Raw genomic sequence first — 22,149 nt, 5'->3', positions numbered from 1 at the left:
TGTGAGAATGGCTCCCTCAGTATTTCACCAGTTCACCCCCAAGGGTTTTTACTCTAACGGACCAGAGCAATTTTCACTTGTCAGTGCTCCTCCCTTTTATTCTCTAATAACTTTATTACTACTTATCACAAGAAAATGATCTATACCTCGTTTTTTTCGCCACCAATTAGGCTTTCTGTGGGTAGTACATTTTGCTAAGAATTTTTTTATTCTAAATGCATTTTAATAAGAAACAAACAAAAAAAAAGAAAAAAAAATCATTATTTCTCAGTTTTCAGCCATTATAGTTTTAAAATTAAACATTCTTCTGTGGATAAAACAAACACATTTTATTTGCCCAGTTGTCCCGATTATTAAACCAATTATGTCCCTATCACAATGTATGGCGACAGTATATTATTTTGAAATATAGGTGTTTTTTTTCTGTTATGGCAGAATACAGTAAAGAGGCCCTGTAGTGACAAATAGTAGAATACAGTAAATTATTCACGATACCCACTCTTACAGTAATTTTCCTGGTTTCAGCATCAGCAACTCTTCCTATATCTATAGATTGCTGTATATTGGTATGTAGCCCCGCCCTCCCAGTGATGTTTAACCTAGGCTGTTTAGCTATAAGACCAGATATTACTTTCACTGGCTTCAGAATTCTCAGAAACAAACATTCCACAAAGCTGCACCTGACAGAACTAAAGATGTCGCCACCAGTGATAAATTTCAGAATGTAAATCAGGGAGAGGAAAGCTTTTACAATGGGGAAACACCGACTAAATAATGTAGAATTACTATTTACAGAATTACAGAAAATAAGCAATGTTATCCATTAAGTTACTTTCACGACGGTTCTTCTTTAACGGATTTGCCGGCTAGATAAACGTATTATTGTTATTATTATTATTATTATTATTATTGTTAAGGATTTATATAATGCCAACATAGAAATAACACAGCTGAAGTCTAACAAAGTTACTTTCCTGTATTTTTACAGACGGTTCTGGAGCTGGACCGGATGGAGATGACAATGGACTCAGTAAGAATTTTTCCTTGTGCCTTTTACTGGTGATAGAATATCCTAATTTCACAGGATTTGGAGATATGAAAGCATCTGTTGTCAGAGCAGTCCTCGGTAGCAGAAAAGCATTTGACATCATCTAAAGGTGGCCATACACTGGTCGATTTGCCATCAGATTTGACCAACAAATAGATGCCTCTCTGATCGAATCTGATCAGAGAGGGATCGTATGGCCACCTTTACTGCAAACAGATTGTGAATCGATTTCAGCCTGAAACCGTTCACAATCTGTGGTGGTGGTGGTGGTGCTGCCTCCGCTCCCCCCGCCCCCCCTCCCCGCATACATTACCTGCATGCTTCACTTCTTCCTGTCTGGGGGAAGTTTAAACAGTAGAGCGCCCTCTACTGTTTACACTTCCTGCCGGGACAGGAAGAAGTGAAGCATGCCGGACCCGGAGACCAGACCAGAGCGGAGAAGACAGCGGGGACCAGGGGAGTCGCGCCGGTGGAACAGGTAATGTATACCCGCTGTATTGCATCGGTCATCGGGCATTCGAACGCCGCTATTGACGCACTCCCGACCCGCCGACGATCGAGAAAAATCTTCCGCACAGACGGATCGACGGGAATCGACAGGAACGATCGATTTCGGACGGAAATCGATCGTTCTATCAGTGGTGTGTGCGGCGATTTCACAGCCGATTCGATCACTGTGATCGAATCGGCTGTGTATCGGTGGGAAAATCGTTAGGTGTATGGGCCCCTTAAGCGTCTTAACCAGTCTTCAATCCATTTGCTATTACTAAGTTTATAACCAACATCACTGTAGTTAGGTCCATAAATATTTGGACGGAGACAACTTTTTCTAATTTTGGTTCTGTACATTAGCACAATGATCAACTCATTGTGTACCAAGCTGTAGATTTGTTGGATGGTTTTTTTTTTCTTTTTTTCGCATGCCTTCTTTCACCTGCATGGAGAACTTCTCTGACCACCTGTTGTCCACAGCAAAATCTTCCACATGCAAGCACCACACCTCAAACTCCAAGCCTTTTATCTGCTTAATTGATAATAACATATCGACGGACTTGCCCACTCCTGCCCATGACATTGCCTTTGAATCAATTGTCCAATTACTTTTGAGCCCCTGAAATGAAGGGATTGTGTTAAAAAAAAAATGCTTTAGTTGCCTCACATTTTTATACAATCGTTTTGTTCATCCCACTGAATAAAAGCAGAAAGTCTGCACTTCAACTGCATGTTGTTTCATTTAAAATATTAATTGTGGTAGTGTACAGAACCAAAATTAGAAAAAGAATTATCTCTGTCCAAATATTTATGCACCTAACTGTATGTGACCTTAAGTTATATGATAAAAAGTAACAATGATTTGTACTGGTCTGTGGAACAATCCACTACATACGGCGGCCACTACGTCTCTCTGTACAGTTCTCTACACACGCTCAACTGCTGTCGCATGAAACAAACGATAAACAAGGGGTCAGTCAAGAATCATTCCGCATGCAGGGGCCAGCAGCAGTAACAGCCACTGATTAACAGCCTGCAACTGTGTTAATGGCACACAATATATGTGAAAACATTTTATGTCACAGGCATAGTGTACCTGTGACATAACAGCAATCGGCAAAGGTGTTTGATTTCACTAGTTCGGCCCCCTAGCACTCTCAAGAACGACGATAGGGCCCTTTGCCTAAAAAGTTTGGACACCCCTGCCCTAGGGGGACACAGAACCATGCAAACTCGGCCAATGCTGGATGCTACAGGCAACCTCCAAGACGAGAAGACAGAATCTATTGCAATGTTTACATAAACTATACATAAACTATGCCAGTTGCCGTCCCTATTGTTTAAAAAAACTCTTCCATTAATTTGAATGGAACAGCAGTTGATCACTTTCAAACCATTCTTTTGTCAGCTGCTGAAAATTCTGCGTTTCCCACTTGTGTGAACCAGCCCTTATGGTGGCCATACATGGTACAATTTTTTCATACAAACTTACCATTTCTATGTAGTATAAGGGTAAATTAAGTGAATATACTGAAAGGATAATTTAGGCAGTTACCTTATACCAGTGGTCCTCAAACTAAGGCCCGCGGGCCGAATGTGGCCCCCTGAGACTTTTTTACCGGCCCCCCACACACAAATTGTATTACTTATAGATACGGTCAGTCGCTGGTTTCCAATCAAATTCCACATCAGGCGACACTGCTGTCCACTGCAGGTTGTTACCTGGGTATGCTTCACTGTCTGGTCCGCAAAGACTTCTACATCATTTCATGTATACTCCGGCCCCCCAGAAGTCTGAAGTACATTGACCCGGCCCTCGAACCAAAATGTTTGGGGACCCCTGCCTTATACTATAGAATTGGTAAGATTGGATGAAAAAATTGTACCATGTATGGCCACCTTTAGGAGGATTAATAAACTATATTTCTGCTTTAGGTAATGTCTGATGATTTTGTTTCTAATAGTGATTTTTCTTGTTGTCTTTTGAATAGTATCAAAAACGTTTCTTTGAAAAAGACTTACTGGACCAGGAGAAGGAGAGGGAGGAGCACTTACTTCTGGAAATGGTATGTGTCTTTGGTAGCTCCCGCCTCTTATAAATGTGTGACACGCCCAGAAGGTGGGCCGAGGGAAAGGGGGCGGGGCAAGTAATTTAAGTTCATGTAAAGCATCAAGAAATGTTTCAAAAGCATTTATACACAATCCTGGAGTACTTGTATCAAGTGTATATGCCATCTAGGGGTACTGGAGGGGTAGCCATTAATAAAGGGGTACATATATTAATGTAATCTATAAATTAATATTGTTAAAAAAATCACATTTTTTTAGTAAAGGTCCTCTTTAAGCTTATTAGGAGAACAACACCAATGAAGAGCTAATACAGCAGTTGAAGGAGGGCAGCTGATGGGCCCCTCTGGGGAATGGGCCCCAGTGCAGTTGCCACCTCTGCATCCCACATTGCTACGCCACTATCTATACTAGAGTTGACTCATACTGTACTTTATACAGTAAATAGAGAGAAAACTGCATTTTCCATCTTTACTACCTATGACTGAAGCCAATCCTGATGTCATTTCCTCCCTGACTTTCTTTTTTACTCATAGAAACTGTACTGTCATAGCTAGCTTGCTTTGTAAACACATGTGAACACAGCATAGAACATATTTCAGCAGCTTCACACTGAACTGCCCTCAGCCAATCAGTGAAGAGCAGGAATGTGGGTGGGGAGATAACAAGCTACCTTCTCTTTTGGCAATGTACCAAATGGAGCCAGGGTGTGTGAGATAAGATTTATTATAGCAGAAACATTTCTGATTAGATTGGAGTGCTTGCAATGCAGGGTCAGGATGTAGACTACATAATAAACACAGAGCAGTGGGTAAATGGAATTTGAGTTTGTGGCTGACTATCCCTCTTTAAAGCACACCTGAATTGGACCAAAAAGTAGATTTCTACTTACCTGGGGCTTCTTCTAGTCCCCTGTAGTCTTTCAAGGCCATCGGTGTCCTTTGGGTACACACTGTTGTACCAATCTGTGACTAGAACTCCAGTCGTGGGCTACTGCGCATGCAGGGTCCCATCAATCCTACTCCCACAGTCGGGCGCTTTCTGCACATGCGTGATCTTTTAAAAAATGCACTTGCGCAGAATGTTCCTAGCTATGGTAGCGGGATTGAATCGGGAACCCAGAGGATGTTGAGGGAACTGATATGCTACGGGGGGCTGGAAGAAAACCCAGGTAAGTAAGAATCTACTTTCTGGTCCAGTTCCGCTATGCTTTTAGTCCATTACATGAAGCCCTTTGGTTCTGGTTCTTCTTAGCTTATCTCCTCATCTTGTTCAGCTCACATAATGACATTTTGGTTAATTTTTTCAGGAACAAATCGAAAAAGAAAAGCAGCAAAGTGAAGCCCGGTCCAGTAACGAGAAGAATTATGACCGCAAACGTGAGTTCTCATTCAGTACAGAGATCCTCATTCAGACAAAATCTGTATCCAGGTGTACATGTGAAAAGGGCAATGCGGTCATTTGGGCATCGGCGATAGCTACTAGGGAAGGGGTCAGGAATCTTTATGGCTGAGAGAGTCATAAATGCCAGATATTTTAAAATGTATTTCTGTGAGAGCCATACAATAGGTTTCAAACCGGGGCAGTGCGCATGCGCAGCAGGGGGTGTTGTCCCTGTTGCCATGGTGATGTGCATACAGTTGATCCGCCGAGGCAGTGGAAGTGTCAGACACGTCTTTGGTTTCTCTTTGGTTTCAGCAACATCAGCAATTTCCCCGAGAGCCAGACAGGAGAAATACCAACTGACAGCTTGTACAATCTCATCCTACAAAGTCACTGGACCTGACAGGGTCCAGAGTGGGACAATTAGAGCAGCTGTTCGTTTTGGGGGGAGCGCAAATAAGTTAGTGCATGCTACAGTAGTAGTGTGCCTACTTTGAAAATGTTACTTGCGCTGCCACACCAAGCTGTGCTGCTTGAGCAGTGTTGCGTAGTGAAACAACAACTACTGATATGTATGTGAGCCAGATGCAGCCATCAAAATAGCCACATCTGCCCGAGCCATAGGTTCCCTACCCCTGCACTAGTGGAATATCAGTAAAAAATTTACAATATTCTACTATTGGGCAGTGGTCATTCCCAGAGTAAAATATCGGTAATTTTGTGAAAGACCCAAACATGCGTTCCACTTGTCGGAGCAGAACAAACAGATGCAAATGGATCTTATTGCTTGGAAGAACATTAGAGGATAAAAAATATTCATAGAAAATATTGTCAGGTGGTCATGGTCAGAATAAAAAGAAAGTGGGAGGGAGCCAATCAGATTTGTGACTACATATGGGGCCCATTGGTATGGTCTACGTGGCATAAATAAAGGTGGGCATACATCTATCTGTTTCGGGACGAAATTGGTCGTATGTATCGATCAGACATGCTGCAAAGATGTCAGGCCGGAGTAATGTGGGCACATATGTGACATCACACAAACACCCACATATACGCCGGCAACCACGTGCAGCAGGTGTATGCGGATTGTGGACAGGTAAAATATACTGCACGGGGGGGGATGGGGGGGGGCGCATTTTACTTTAGGGGGGCGGCAGCAGATGCGACATCACAAGGCCAATTCCTGAGAGTTTACTTGCAAATGTTATGCTAATTTTATGTATATATATATATATATACACACGAACTGTACGCAGCAGCTATTGCATATGACTGATCTATTTTCTAGCTACATACATTTTTTTTCCAGTTATTGGTCTGATCAGGTGATCAATTTGCATGGCTTTGATCTGCTGGTAACCATCCTGTGCGAAAGCAGGAAGTCATCACAGCAAATCAAATCCTTGCAAATCTGTCAGCTGATCACACACTGATCACATGCTACACACGAGGGGCATAACCAGCCCCTCCCATAAACCCTAAATGCCTGTTAGTATAGGTGAGATCTGCTGCTCCGCCTCCTCTGAGTGTATCCTCTATTTTAGGCAGAGACAGTAAAACGGGGTCAGCCTTGCCGAAATCAATCCCAACTGTCATCTCCGGAAGCTCCTCAGGCACACAGACAGGTGAGAGGCGGAGTCATGTGATTTATGACATCACCGCGCAGGCAGCACGGCAGAAGCAATGTTTCCCCAGACACTGACAGTTCTTTGTTTTCCTGTTCACAGTCGTCAGAGAAAGCAAGAAGAGCAAGCTGATCCGGAGCCAGTCGTTCAGCAGTCACGCCATTCACCCGAAACACAGCGCCCTGGACAAGTCCAAGTATGGAATCTTTTATCTCTTTAGCGGGCAATTTATTTAGAGGCTTGCGAGTGCTCCAGGCTAATTTATTTGAGCACATTTTTTTTATTTCTTACTTGTTACATTTTCTTGCTTATAATTGCTGTAATGTGTATTTATGGCCAATTGTCACTAGGGGGCAGTGTGAGAAAAATAACAGAGGACTTCTGCTTTCAGTTTCTATATTTTCTGCCAGTACAGAGAGAGATCAAATAATTCCAAGAATTTACAGCACAACTAGTTCTGACCACTGAGGCCAAAAGCAGCACACTTATCTCAAACCAGATAAATCCGCTGCTTCTAGGTTAACCAACCTATATCTTCTTTGTGTTTGCATCTACACATCCCAATCTCAATCACATGATTCTTATTTTCTAACTAAACCCACCTGACCATATACCTTGTCACCCATGTGACCTCCAAACTTGAGTCCTCAACTTTGGGAGTCACATGACCCCACTGACCAGGCAGACAGGTACCATCCTCTGATGCCCTTAGGCTCTGATCATGTTGTCACAGCTCCTCCCCTCCCACAAACCCCCCAGTACGTATCCCAGAATCCTATGTGGTGGTCCAGCATACCTACATCTTCTCCATCGCATTGTACTCATAATCATGTTTATATCGATCTCTCTACTGGGGGGCAGGTCAGTGGTTGTAGCAGTATGCCCCCACCTCTAAGGGAGGACTATGTCCTCTCCCAGAAATGGTTGCAGGAGATGGACCAGTACAGTGATGTGGGGGTCTGCCTCTAGAAGCCCACCTCTAGACCTGACTCCCCACTGGATCTTTGGGAATCTCCATATCCATATAATGGACCAAATTTGGGAGGAGGAGTAGTGGAGTTCGGAGGGTTGAGCTAGGGGGAATAAAAGAAGATGGCAGGGATGTAACTAAAACAATATAAGCCCAGTCAGCTGACAAAGTCCAGAGGTGCTGCTCCAGACTGTGAAACTTGAGGTTATGAGTTTGACTCCTGGATCAGAGGGGAAAAAAATATGGGCCCCACGGCAAAATTTTGATGACAGCAAAACCGCACCTGCTCTAGACAATGGTCCTATGTCAGAGGGAAGGTAAAATGTTTTTCCCTCCATGGCCCTGGCCATCCGTAATTGTGCCTATGGAAGATGAGCTTTAAAAGTTCCTCTCCACTTAAAGCTGCTATTCCCCTGCTACCCCCTCCACCACCCAGTAGTGTATGAACATGGTTCTAAAAAATCTTTAAAAAAGTTCTAAGTATCTGGAATATCAGATGATCGTTGCCTCGAGGGAACCCCACACTGTGGACCTGTAATTGTGCACCGACAGGCTCCACCCCTGCTGCTTGCACCACTCCCCACAGGAAGGGAATACAGTGACAGCTCAGCTATGCCCCCCTCCCATACCCTTGAATTTTTTTTCTAATTATGCATCTCTTATAATTTGCTATACAGTACTGTAGTTCATTTTTCCTCCTGTTTTTATCTCCTGCAGCAAAAGTAACTCTGTGATTGGCGTTGGGAAGAATGTTTTGCTGCCATTTGTTGGTAAGACTTCAGAAAATTATTGTTTTCTCTTCTGTACAGCATTATCACCTAAATCCATCCACATTCCCATTACTGTTATTTTACTATGCACTAGCCAGAACCTTTTCTCAGTTCAACCCTCCCCATGTAAGTGCCTAAGAAGAACCCCCCCCCCCTCCCCTCTTCCCCCCAGGTACCTAAGTGCAACTCCCACCTAAACCCCTCTCCCAAAGTGTCTAAAAAGAACTGCCCTGCTTAACCCCGCCCTGTCTCCGTAAGCACCTAACCTTAACACCCCCACCGCGGTAAGTGCCTAAAACTATCCTTGGAACTCCAGCACCCAACAGGCCAATAGTTGTAGCCGATCATCTACAATCACCTACAACCATAAATTACTATGTTGTAGTAGACACCTACCTAATTCCTAACCATCCTCCCCCCCCCCCCTCCCCCCCCCTTCTCCACCCCTTCCTCCCCCCCCTTCTCCCCCCCTATAAGAACCCAATTTTAACTTCCTAATGGTCACCTTAAAAAGCAACTGTAACCAAGGTGTTTAATATCACCCCTATCAGTAGCTGATACCCCCTTTCCGATGATAAATCTTTACCTTCTCTTGAATAGATCATCAGGGAGGTCTGTATGGCTGATATTGTGGTGAAACCACTCCCACAGTGTGATGTCAGGACCATCGCCCTGACAGTTTCCTGTCTGTGAACCTTGTTGCATTGTGGGAAATAATGGCTTTTTCCAACTGCCAAGCAAGCAGCATCTCCCTCTGTGCATAGAACTCTCAGTAACAAATATTCCGTACAGATCACCTGTCAGGACTAAATATGTCACCACCTGTGATACATTTCACAGTGTAAATCTGGGAAAGGAAAGATTTTACAATGGACAAACACTGACTAAATAATCTATAAATGAATCAAAAATAAGCAATTTTGTTCATTGTTATTTTCAATATAACTTCCTAACCTTAAATCGATCACCTGAATCATCGATAGTTGTAGCTAATTGTCGATGATCCGTTACAACCGTTAATTGCTGTGTAATAGCCGATCGACTACTAGGCTCATCACTCACCCAAATCACTGCTTGGGCAATTACCAATCAATAACACAGGCATCTATTAGACACCTGCCGATCGTGGTGACCAATCGGCCTGATCCGTAAACACAGAGCCGCAGCTTTGTCACTGAACATCATTTTCTAGAAGTCAAAGGAGACATTATTATTTCCAATGAAATTGGAATAGTAGACTATGACTATAATGATGATCAACATCTTTCCCAAAGAATCTATGACTGGTCCATTTATCCAGGGCCAAGCAGAGGCGAGAGAGGCTCCAGCCTCAGGGCGCAGTGTAGGAGGGGCACACGCAGGGCAGGGTAGGGCAGAGGCGATGGAGGCTACAGCCTCAGGGCGGGGCCGGGCAGAGGCGAGAGAGGCTCCAGCCTCAGGGCGCAGTGTAGGAGGGGGCGCAGGGCAGGGCCGGGCAGAGGCGAGAGAGGCTCCAGCCTCAGGGCGCAGTGTAGGAGGGGGCGCAGGGCAGGGCCGGGCAGAGGCGAGAGAGGCTCCAGCCTCAGGGCGCAGTGTAGGAGGGGGCGCAGGGCAGGGCCGGGCAGAGGCGAGAGAGGCTCAGGCCTCGGCGCAGTGTAGGAGGGGGCGCGGGGCCAAGCAGAGGCGAGAGAGGCTCCAGCCTCAGGGCGCAGTGTAGGCGGGGACGCAGGGCCGGGCAGAGGCGAGAGAGGCTCAGGCCTCGGCGCAGTGTAGGAGGGGGCGCGGGGCCGGGCAGAGGCGAGAGAGGCTCCAGCCTCAGGGCGCAGTGTAGGAGGGGGCGCAGGGCAGGGCCGGGCAGAGGCGAGAGAGGCTCAGGCCTCGGCGCAGTGTAGGAGGGGGCGCGGGGCCGGGCAGAGGCGAGAGAGGCTCCAGCCTCAGGGCGCAGTGTAGGAGGGGACGCAGGGCGGAGCCGGGCAGAGGCAAGAGAGGCTCCAGCCTCAGGGCGCAGTGTAGGAGGGGGCGCAGGGCCGGGCAGAGGCGAGAGAGGCTCAGGCCTCGGCGCAGTGTAGGAGGGGGCGCGGGGCCGGGCAGAGGCGAGAGAGGCTCCAGCCTCAGGGCGCAGTGTAGGAGGGGACGCAGGGCGGAGCCGGGCAGAGGCAAGAGAGGCTCCTGCCTCAGGGCGCAGTGTAGGAGGGGGCGCAAGGCGGGGCCGGGCAGAGGTGAGAGAGGCTCCAGCCTCAGGGCGCAGTGTAGGAGGGGGCGCGGGGCCGGGCAGAGGTGAGAGAGGCTCCAGCCTCAGGGCGCAGTGTAGGAGGGGGCGCAGGGCGGAGCCGGGCAGAGGCAAGAGAGGCTCCAGCCTCAGGGCGCAGTGTAGGAGGTGGCGCAAGGCGGGGCCGGGCAGAGGTGAGAGAGGCTCCAGCCTCAGGGCGCAGTGTAAGAGGGGGCGCAGGGCCGGGCAGAGGCGAGAGAGGCTCAGGCCTCGGCGCAGTGTAGGAGGGGGCGCAGGGCCGGGCAGAGGCGAGAGAGGCTCCAGCCTCAGGGCGCAGTGTAGGAGGGGACGCAGGGCGGAGCCGGGCAGAGGCAAGAGAGGCTCCAGCCTCAGGGCGCAGTGTAGGAGGTGGCGCAAGGCGGGGCCGGGCAGAGGTGAGAGAGGCTCCAGCCTCAGGGCGCAGTGTAAGAGGGGGCGCAGGGCCGGGCAGAGGCGAGAGAGGCTCAGGCCTCGGCGCAGTGTAGGAGGGGGCGCAGGGCCGGGCAGAGGCGAGAGAGGCTCCAGCCTCAGGGCGCAGTGTAGGAGGGGACGCAGGGCGGAGCCGGGCAGAGGCAAGAGAGGCTCCAGCCTCAGGGCGCAGTGTAGGAGGTGGCGCAAGGCGGGGCCGGGCAGAGGTGAGAGAGGCTCCAGCCTCAGGGCGCAGTGTAAGAGGGGGCGCAGGGCCGGGCAGAGGCGAGAGAGGCTCAGGCCTCGGCGCAGTGTAGGAGGGGGCGCAGGGCCGGGCAGAGGCGAGAGAGGCTCCAGCCTCAGGGCGCAGTGTAGGAGGGGGCGCAGGGCCGGGCAGAGGCGAGAGAGGCTCCAGCCTCGGTGCAGTGTAGGAGGGGGCGCGGGGCCGGGCAGAGGTGAGAGAGGCTCCAGCCTCAGGGCGCAGTGTAGGAGGGGGCCCAGTGCAGGGCCGGGCAGAGGCAATAGAGGCTCTAGCCTCAGGGGGCAGTGTAGGAGGGGGCCCAGTGCAGGGCCGGGCAGAGGCAATAGAGGCTCTAGCCTCAGGGGGCAGTGTAGGAGGGGGCGCAAGGCGGGGCCGGGCAGAGGTGAGAAAGGCACCAGCCTCAGGGCGCAGTGTAGGAGGGGGCCCAGTGCAGGGCCGGGCAGAGGCAATAGAGGCTCTAGCCTCAGGGGGCAGTGTAGGAGGGGGCCCAGTGCAGGGCCGGGCAGAGGCAATAGAGGCTCTAGCCTCAGGGCGCAGTGTAGGAGGGGGCGCACAACTCACTCAGCAATCATTCCCCTATTGTGTTTGAAGCAGGGAGAAATAAGAAAAGGGGATACATGGCAGTGACTGCAAGCCAGATAACCAGGGGTTAAGGTGTTGGGGGCCCTGTGGCCCTCTTAGTCTAACAGCAATCAGTGTGTGACAGCTGGGGTGGGAGGGATGGAGGGGCGCACTTTGGTGTCTCAGCCTTGGATGCTGGAGGTCCTTCTCCCGACTCTGCGCTTATCCTTCCTTTTCCAGTCTGACTTCACTGCACCTATGCAGGGCCAGTTTTGTACATTTTACTGTCCAAGGATCACCGTCAGTGCCACCCCGCCCACTGTGGGTCCCCTGGTCTTGAGCACCCCCCTCCTATGCTCCCCTGCTCTGCGCCTCCCCCATCCTGTGCTGTGCTCGACTGCTCTGCCCTGTGGAAGCAGTGCGGCCCCGGACCAGGTCTGTGACTGCTGTAGTTTACATGTTTGGCAGTTTAACTTCCTGAGTGTGCCAGCCCATTTTCCGCCCCTTGCTTCCTGGTGCCTTAGGCCATGGCCTTTGCGGCCTTGCCTCAAATCCGGCCATGCACCTACGGCAACTGTACAGAGTGCTCATTTTGGTGTACTGAACACCCCCAAACACCCATCTTCCCGTATGAGTTATTTGTCTGTGTGTCTTGCAGAGGACTCCCTCAAAGTGAGGACCAGCAGCGCCAGTGCCTCAGCGGGATTCTCTGGGACGGCGACCTCTTCCTCTCGCGTCACGGCAAACGCAGTGGACCAGAAGGCCAATGGCAGCAAAGAAGCTCAGGCCCGCAAGCTTAGCCTGTAAGTCATGGTAGTGGTTGCTGGAGAGTAAATGTGATGGCGTGGGCGGGGCCAGGTAGCCATCTTAGCTAGCAGGTACCATGCAGACTCGATTTTGTCTAGCAAGGCCCCGATTCCTTCCATCAACAGTATGTGACCGCCAGCCTGAGTGCCTACAGTTTGGTGTCAGTGTATAGAATCTGAAAGAGACACTAAAGCGAAAAAAAAATATGATATAATGAATTGGTTGTATAGTACGGATAATTACTAGAAGATTAGTAGCAAAGAAAATATTCTCATATTTTTATTTTCAGGTATATAGTATTTTTTATAACATTGCATCATTCTTTAATATTTGCAGTTTCCACACTACTCAGCATTCTAAATGATTTTACAGAGCAACCCAGTGAATTATTGACCTGTCCTCTGGGGAGAAAAATAAATTACAATGACTGACAGTTAAGATAACAAGCTTCAGAAGACAGAGCTCTCTGCGACTTTGAAAGATGTGGAGCTCAATGGCTTTTTTGCATAGATAACAACTGGAGTTTCTTAACTCTTCCTGTACTGGAAACAATATTAGACTTATGTCTCTGCTCCTAATGTTTTATTTCTAGCTGTACTACACACACAAATCATTATATTATAGATTTTTTTTCGCTTCAGTGTCTCTTTAACTGCCACTGAGACAGATCTCCTCACAGCATCGGAGTCTGTGTGTGTATGGGGTCTAGCAGATTCATTTGCAGATTAGCCTAGGCTGTTTAGCTATGGGATAAGAAGCTCAAACCGTGCAAGCTTCTTATCACCTTACATCGCTCAGGATTTACCGGCTAATTCAATTAGTGTTTAACTTTTTCTTCCAGGACCCTTCACATTTACTTACAAAGACAAACTGTAACCCAGAATTGTACTTCCTCCCAATCAGTAGCTGATACCCCCTTTCCCATGAGAAATCTTTACCTTTTCTTGAATAGATCATCAGGGAGGTCTGTGTGGCAGAAACCCCTCCCACAGTGTGATGTCATGACCATGGTCCTGACAGTTTCCTGTCTGTGAACCTCATTGCATTGTGGGAAATAACAGCCTTTCCCAACTGCCAAGCAAGAAACATCTCCCTCTGTGCATAGAACTCTCAGTAACGAACATTCCGTACAGATCCCCTGGCAGCACTATAGATGTCACCACCAGTGATACATGTCAGAATGTAAATCAGGGTGAGGAAAAATTTTACAATGGGCAAACACTGACTAAACAATCTATAAATTAATATTGTAAACAATAAGCAATTTTATTCAAAAACATAACTAATACAATTTCTTATGTTTTACAATATTCATTTATTTTACTAGTTTACTTAGTATTTGCCCATTGTAATATCTTTCCTCTTCCTCGTTACTGAGAGTTCTATGCACAGAGGGAGATGCTCCTTGCTTGGCAGTTGGAAAAAGCTGTTATTTCCCACAATGCAACAAAGTTCAAGGACAGCAAACTGTCAGGACCATGTTCATGACATCACTATGGGAGGGGTTTCCCCACAATATCAGCCCTACAGACACCCCCTGCCCCCTAATGATCTATTTGAGAGAAGGTAATGATTTCTTGTGGGAAAGGGGGTATGAGCTATTGATAGGGATGAAGTTTAATCCTTGGTTACCGATCATCTTTAACTACCATTTTTCTTTGTTCGCAGGAAAAACAGGAAATCCAAAGCTTAGCCAACCTAGCCGTGGAGGATTGAACCAAAGAGACACGGGACATGGCAATTCACTGGGAAGTCGGAACAAAGAGGCGGCGTCAGCCCAGAACGGACACTACGCTGTACTATAATCTGGCTGATATCTCTCCAGAGGGACAACCTGCTTATTTCAATGTCTTGACTGCTTGCTGGTTAAGGCTAACCACAACAGCCATCACAAACCATAGCCATCTCGGGGACAACAGCGGCCTTGTTCCCGCAAGCGTTCCGTCTCCTGGTCCATAGCTGTGTATCAACTGAAACTCCTGGCAGAGAGGTGTGATAGCTCTCCGACGAAGCGAAATCTCCAAGCGAAACCTCGGACTGCATCTTCTAAGTACAAATATACATATATATATTTTTCTCCTTTGGCAAATTGTTATTCTATGTTCTCAAAAAAAAAAACAGTTTCAGTTCTGTACATACTTTATTGAATATTTTTGAGTATTTCAAATAGTATTTTTCCTTTTCTCTTTTTTTTCGGTGATTCCAAATACCTTTTTTTTCCCTTAGTTTTTTTGTTACTGCGAGTTGCTGTATCCTCCTCCCCTCCCCCCCCACACCAGCGATCAATACTCAGATTACCGCCACCGATCCAAGGCCAATAATTTACACACTTCGAAGCTATTGTCAGCTTCCTTATTTGCAGCAGAGTACAAATATGTATATTCATACTATAAAAAAAGTATTTTTTTTTTCATCGTATCGAAGTTCTAAAGCGGAAAAATGAAATCGGAGCCCTGGATGTTTTTGTGTGTGCGCTTTTTAAAAGGCCAATAAACAGTTAAGTAAGTATATGAGACAGCGCCGCTCCTGCATGACTTTAATAAATGTACTGAAGAGGATGTTAGTTCTGTATATTTTATAATTAAATGAAGCAAAAAAAGAAAAAAGTTGCCGACTGCTGTTTCTATAATGAAAAATTGGAATGCGTAAAGTGTAGGGATGATCAATGTGATGCAAATACTTCTGCGTATGCAAATTTATGCACATTTTAATGCAAATATATGCAGCTTGAAAATGGACCAACCAGTTTAGCCTGGGTTTAAAGGGAACCAGAGATGGGGACATGAAAAAGATGTTATACATACCTGGGGCTTCCTCCAGCCCCATACGCTCTGGTCGATCCCACGCCGCCGGCCTCCACTGCCTGCATCTACGAGAACCGTCTCCCATCACTGACGTCATCGGAGCCAGCCTACGCAGGAGAAGAGCGCCCTCTACGTATCTCTCCAGCGGCTGCTGCAGAGATACGCAAACAGCGCACTTCACTTACGCTTAGACTGGCTCCGACTGACGGCAGAGCGGGGTCCCGGTTCTCATAGCTGCGGGCAGCGGAGGACGGCAGCGTGGGATCGACCAGAGCGTATGGGGCAGGAGGAAGCCCCAAGTATGTATAAAATCTTTTTGATGTTTATCTATGGTTCCCTTTAAATTGATTGATCCGTTTTCAAACTGCATATATTTGCATTAAAATGTGCATAAACTTGGAATTTATGCACATTCTTAGTAGAGTGTGGGTGATTTTATTTTTAAATAAGATTAATCAGGATACCCAATTTTACAGTAGGGATCAGTGATAATGTGCGCACCAATTATTACCTAATAGACTTCCCCACGGCGGTGACGTACCCCCTCGGGGAAGACCTAACACTAATCTAATGATAAAAACATAATATTCCTCGTGCTGCTTATCATAAATGGTATACACATTTCATAAAACAATCAGACAGACAAGTGACAGCGCTCAAGAATGCATCTGAAATGTAAGCCAACAGAGGCAATGCAAAGCCTCTCCGGAAGTAAATACATGCCTTGAATGCAAATCATGTGCTAATTCTAATCTAAAAATTTGGAAGTGAATGTGAAGCAGTGAAAGACCGAGGGGGTTACGTCACCGCCGTGGGGAAGTCTATTAGGTAATAATTTGTGCACACATTATCACTGAAGCTAACACCCCCCTTTGCCTGTAGAGAGTGCTAGTTGTGTAATTTAGTCCAGTTACTGGAGCTCTGCACATCAATGCAAATAAATCATTCAGGTATAAGTTTTGTTTGAAAGCGCTGTCAAGTCTCCCACTGTGCATATTGAACGTAAGTATACGAATGGCTAGCAGCATTCACTGCTTCACATTCACTTCCAAATTTTTAGATTAGAATTAGTACATGATTTGCATCTGATTTGCATCCAAGGCATGTATTTAGTTGCGTAGGGGTTCTACATTGCCTCTGTTGGCTTACATTTCAGATGCATCGTTGAGTGTTGTCACTTGACGGTCTTACAGTAGGGATGGTTAACGGGATGCAAATAATTTCGAGATGATGCACATTTTTATGCAAATATATGGAATCCATTTTCAAGTTGCATAAATTTGCATACAAAATTTGTAAAATCCGGCATCAACTCAAAATACCAATATATTGATGTATATTGGTATGTAGCTCCACCCTCCCAGCCTAGGCGGTTTAATTATGCGGAATTCTCCTCCCAGAGCATTCTGGGACAGCAGCTATATTTTCGACTGGCTTCGTAATTCTCAGTGCACAAAACATTCCGCAGAGATCACCTGACAGCAGTACAGATGTAATAAATGTCAGAATGTGAATCAGGGCGAGGAAAGATTTTACAATTGGAAAACATGGACTTAGGCCTCGATTCATCAAGACTTATCGAATTGGTTAACGACAGTTCGGTAAAATACCGAATTCGTTAAGTTGATTTCAGGATTCATCAAATTTATCTACAGCTGTTAGTAAGCATTCGGTAATAATTCGGTAATGATGCGTTAAAACGGAAGAAAGTGGTTTAGCGTTACATTTCGGATTAGTTATCTCCTTCACTGCTCTGTCGTTATTCCTGTCAGATCATTTCTGACAGAGAAGATGGAGCCATTTGAAGTGGTTAGGTATCAGCTGAGAGTGATTCAAAGGCGCAGAAGGGCAAGAATAAGGTCTAGAACCATATCAATTTGCAAGAGAATAGATTTATTTGCTATAACAGGACATTGGCATTTCTCTTGTATCATCTTGTAAGAGAACACAGGCAGTGCCAGGGTTAACTAATTTGCTAGCTGCACTATATTGTTTTAGGAAAGGCTCCTATGAAGCCACAGCTGTCAAAATTGTGGGATTGTCCCAAACCACATCCAGAATCCTGGTCCAGGTATTAAGCCCTATTCAGAATGTTGCTACGTAGTGTTCAAAGGACTGCCTTTTACCCACAATTCCACGGGAATCTTATGGCCTTGTGTTAAATTACCGCTGTAAAATGGAAATATCGACACGTTACAGAATGGCTACCGAATTGTTATCGAATTCACACCGAATGCGGAAAAACCTTGATGAATACAATTAGAAATCGATCAACTTCGAATTCGGTAATTTAACAAACTGGAAAAAGTTATCTCAAAGACAATGTTGAATCGAGGCCTAAATGTATATTGTAAAAATAAGCCAGTGGCTGAATAGAGTACTGGTTAAAGGGACACTTAAGTCAAACAAAAAAAATGAGTTTTAGTCACCTAGGGCTTCCAATAGCACCCTGCAGCTGTCCGGTGCCCTCGCCATCTCCCTCCGATCCTCCTGGCCCCACCGGCAGCCACTTCCTGTTTCGGTGACAGGAGCTGACAGGCTGGGGACGCAAGTGATTCTTCGCGTTCCCAGACACATTAGCACCCTCTATGCTGCTATATGGTATATGATATATGCTATAGCAGCATAGATGGCGCTATTGTGGCCAGGAACTCGAAGAATCACTCGCGTGCCCAGCCTGTCAGCTCCTGTCACCGAAACAGGAAGTGGCTGCCGGCGGGGCCAGGAGGATCGGAGGGAGACGGCGAGGGCACCGGACAGCTGCAGGGGGCTATTGGAAGCCCCAGGTGAGTAAAACTCATTTTTTTTTTTTACTTAAGTGTCCCTTTAAGGGCTCTGCCTTTGACATGGGAGACCAGGGTTCGAATCCTGGCTAGGGTCAGTATCTATTCAGTAAGGAGTTCAAGGCAAGACTCCCTAACACTGCAGGGTGGCCTCCTAAACACGTTCCAGTGGCTGCAGCTCTTGAGCGTTTTGAGTCCGACAGGAGAAAAGCGCTATACAAATGTTCAGATTATTATTATTATTCAGATTAATTACATTTTCTCTACAATTCCGTGCACCTGTTACTTTCCCACATGTTAGCCGCACCTTTGGAGGCAATGGCACCAGGCAGGCTCTCTGTTATGGTAAATCCATGTAGATATGGCTAAGGTTTCTGAAACTTCAAAAATGTACCATTTTTATTGTTTAGATGGGTAAGAGGAGGCACCCCGATAAAATAACAAAGATTGTCATAATAATCAATCTTAACGCAAGTGAGGAGTAGGTTATAAAAAAATACATTATTGGACACTTTAAAAGGACAACGAGTTTTGCAGACCCTATCCGCTTCTTCAGATCAAAATCAGGGTTTCTTTACATAGACAACCAGGGACTTGAAACCCGTGGTCTTGATCTGAAGAAATGGGTAAGACGCGCAATACGCGTTGACCTTTTACAGTGTCCTATAAAATTGTTGTTTTTTTTTACACCCTACTCCTCACTCGAGGTAAAGTTGATTGTTATAACAATTTTTGTTGTTTTTTGGAGGTAACGCCTCCTTCTTCCCATCCTAGTGTTTTCCCCAACACAGGGGCACCCCCTGTGACATTAGTCTAGTGGTCTCCAGTGTAGTAGAAAGCAAAGGAGGAGGCACCGCTTCTTTAAAATCCCTTTATTCCGGTGGGGGAGATAGCAGGTACATAGCAGTGGGGGTATCCGATGCCTGACAGCTGTTTCGCTGGTTTAAACCAGCTTCTTCAGAGGCAGATTGTACAATCTGCCTCTGAAGAAGCTGGTTTAAACCAGCGAAACAGCTGTCAGGCATCTGATACCCCCACTGCTATGTACCTGCTATCTCCCCCACCGGAATAAAGGGATTTTAAAGAAGCGGTGCCTCCTCCTTTGCTTTCTACTACACTGGATTACAACTGCATTTTGGACGTGCACGCTCCGATTCCCATCTCCGGTGTGTCTGCCCTGCTGCATTTGGTGCCAGGTATCGTGCTTCTACTTCCATTTCATAGTCCAGTGGTCTGTTTTTAATTAAGTGCAACCAACATTTTCTTTGACAGACCCAGACCCCACCTGCTTGTTACTATGGCTGGTTACTAGGGCAACACGGTGGCGTAGTAGGGCAACGCAGTGGTGTAGTGGTTAGCTCTCTCGCCTTGCAGCACTGGGTCCCTGGTTTAGATCTCAGCCAGGTCAACATCTGCAAGGAGTTTGTATGTTCTACCCCCGTGTCTACACGGGTTTCCTCTGGGCACCGCGGTTTCCTCTCACTTTCCAAAAACATACAGATAAGTTAATTGGCTCCCCCCTAAAAAATTGACCCTAGACTACAATACATACACTACACGATACATACATAGACATAGTACTCAGGTAGGGATTAGATTGTGAGCTCCTTTGAGGGACAGGTAGTGAGTGACTAGACCATATACTATGTACAGCGCTGCGGAAGATGTCGGCACTATATAAATACTAAATAATAATAAGGGCTGCCTTTTAGCATCTCAGATTTGTAAGAAGTAATCTAGTAGCTCTCATTTACCATTGTCTTAAAGAGACACTGAAGCGGAAAAAAAATGATGATATTATGATTTGTATGTGTAGTACAGCTAAGAAATAAAACATTAAGATCAGATACATCAGTCTAATTGTTTCCAGTACAGGAAGAGTTGAGAAACTCCAGTTGTTATCTCTATGCAAACAAGCCATTAAGCTCTCTGACTAAGTTAGTCGTGGAGAGGGCTGTTATCTGACTTTTATTATCTCAACTGTTCCTGGACTATTTACTTTTCCTCTGCTAAAGGAGAGGTCATTAGTTCACAGACTGCTCTGAAAGAATCATTTTGAATGCTGAGTGTTGTGTAATCTGCACATATTATAGAATGATGCAATGTTAGAAAAAACACTATACCTGAAAATAAAAGTATGAGAATTCTTTCTTTGCTGCTAATCTTCTAGTAATTATTCATAGTACACAACCAATTCACTATATCATATTTTTTTTTTCGCTTCAGTGTCTCTTTAAAGAGAAACTGTGACCAAGAATTGAACTTTATCCCAATCAGTAGCTGATACCCCCTTTTGCATGAGCAATCTATTCCTTTTCACAAACAGACCATCAGGGGGCGCTGTATGACTGATATTGTGGTGAAACCCCTCCCACAAGAAACTCTGAGGACCAAGGTACTCTTGGCAGTTTCCTGTCTGTGAACCCTGTTGCATTGTGGGAAATAGCTGTTAACAGCTGTTTCCAACTGCCAAAAAAGCATGCAGCAGCTACATCACCTGCCAAGAGTAAAAATGTCACCATGTAATAAATGTCAGAATGTAAATCAGGGATTTAAAAGATTTTACAATGGGCAAACACTGACTGCTTCATTTTTACAATAATGATGTATAAATGATTTACTTTTTTTTATTACATTTTCACTGGAGTTCCTCTTTAAGTAAGTAAGGCCACACATGTCCATGCTAAAAGTGCGTGCTTTTATCACACGCACCACGTGTTTCTGTGTGTTTAAAGGACACCTAAAGTGAGAGGGATGTGGATTCTGACATATTTATTTCCTTTGAACAATGCACATTGCCTGACTGTCCTGCTGATCCTCTGCCTCTAATACTTCTAGCCACAGCCCCTAAACAAGCAAACAAGTAATCAGATCCCTGCTAATGTAAGATTCTTGTTCCTCTTTATCCCCCCTGGAGAGGGCTGTTATCTGACTTTTATTATCTCAACTGTTCCTGGACTATTTAGGCTAATTTCACACCAGGACGTTGCGTTAGAGGGGGCGTTAAGGTCGCATAACGTCCCCCTAACGGAACGCCTGGTGGTGCTGGATCTGGGCCGCGTTGTGCAGCTCACTCTGGTGTCAGTGATGCCGTGATGCGCACTCTTGTGCGCATGCGGCATCACGTGGTCCCGCCGGCCAATCGCCGCACAGAGCGGCTGCTCCAGGAAGTAAACACTGCACGTCATAATGTGCAGTGCATAATAATTAGCCATGTGCCTGGCCGCTCTCCGCTCCTCCCCCACATTACTGAGCATGTGCAAGCAGTCTAACGCGGCTCAGCCGCGTCCAAAGTACTGCATGCAGTACGTTGTCTTGTGACGCAGCGTTACAATGTAACGCAACGTCCGCACTGTGAACAGCCCCATTGATTTTTCATTACTGTGCGGTGGGCTGCGTTACAGGCTGCTCTAACGTGCGCCTGTAACGTCCCACTGTGAAACCAGCCTTACTTTTCCTCTGCTAGAGAAGAGGTCATTACTTCACAGACTGCTCTGAAAGAATCATTTTGAATGCTGAGTGTTGTGTAATCTGCACATATTAGAGAATGATGCAATGTTAGAAAAAACACTATATACCTGAAAATAAAAGTATGAGAATATTTTTTTTGCTGCTAATCTTCTAGTAATTCTGCTAATTTTCTAGTAATTATTCATAGTACACAACCAATTCACTATATCATATTTTTTTTTCGCTTCAGTGTCTCTTTAAATACTTCACTATATTGGAGCTCCTGGTGTTCTGCTGGAGGTCATCAAAGTTCATCCATCAGACACACCCACCATTTTTATCGGTTACTGGCTTTGAGTCCCATGCCACGCATTGCCAGGACAGTAATTTATTCTGATTCTTAGGTGGAACTTTGGCAATTACTTAAGCACTGACGGATCTACTATGATACAACCTGAGGCAAATATTTCAGAGCGGCACTTTCCAGAG

The 22,149-nt window shown here is 46.1% G+C and overlaps 1 protein-coding gene across 1 annotated transcript in view; it reads left to right on the top strand.

Annotated features, from left to right (window-relative positions):
* PPP4R4 (protein phosphatase 4 regulatory subunit 4) overlaps positions 1–15,136 on the top strand; it is a 215,337-nt gene extending 200,201 nt beyond the window's left edge. Inside the window, exons 18-25 of the mRNA XM_068254652.1 lie at positions 989–1,030; positions 3,532–3,606; positions 4,917–4,986; positions 6,538–6,618; positions 6,721–6,814; positions 8,306–8,358; positions 12,475–12,619; positions 14,292–15,136. Of these exons, the coding sequence (XP_068110753.1) occupies positions 989–1,030; positions 3,532–3,606; positions 4,917–4,986; positions 6,538–6,618; positions 6,721–6,814; positions 8,306–8,358; positions 12,475–12,619; positions 14,292–14,316 (585 nt within the window). The 3' untranslated portion in view covers positions 14,317–15,136. The remainder of the gene's footprint in view (positions 1–988; positions 1,031–3,531; positions 3,607–4,916; positions 4,987–6,537; positions 6,619–6,720; positions 6,815–8,305; positions 8,359–12,474; positions 12,620–14,291) is intronic.
* The last annotated feature ends 7,013 nt before the right edge of the window (positions 15,137–22,149 follow it).

This window comes from Hyperolius riggenbachi, chromosome 9 (genome assembly GCF_040937935.1).
Source record: "Hyperolius riggenbachi isolate aHypRig1 chromosome 9, aHypRig1.pri, whole genome shotgun sequence".
Taxonomy (NCBI): Eukaryota; Metazoa; Chordata; class Amphibia; order Anura; family Hyperoliidae; genus Hyperolius; species Hyperolius riggenbachi.
This window is presented reverse-complemented; position numbering and strand designations above follow the sequence as displayed.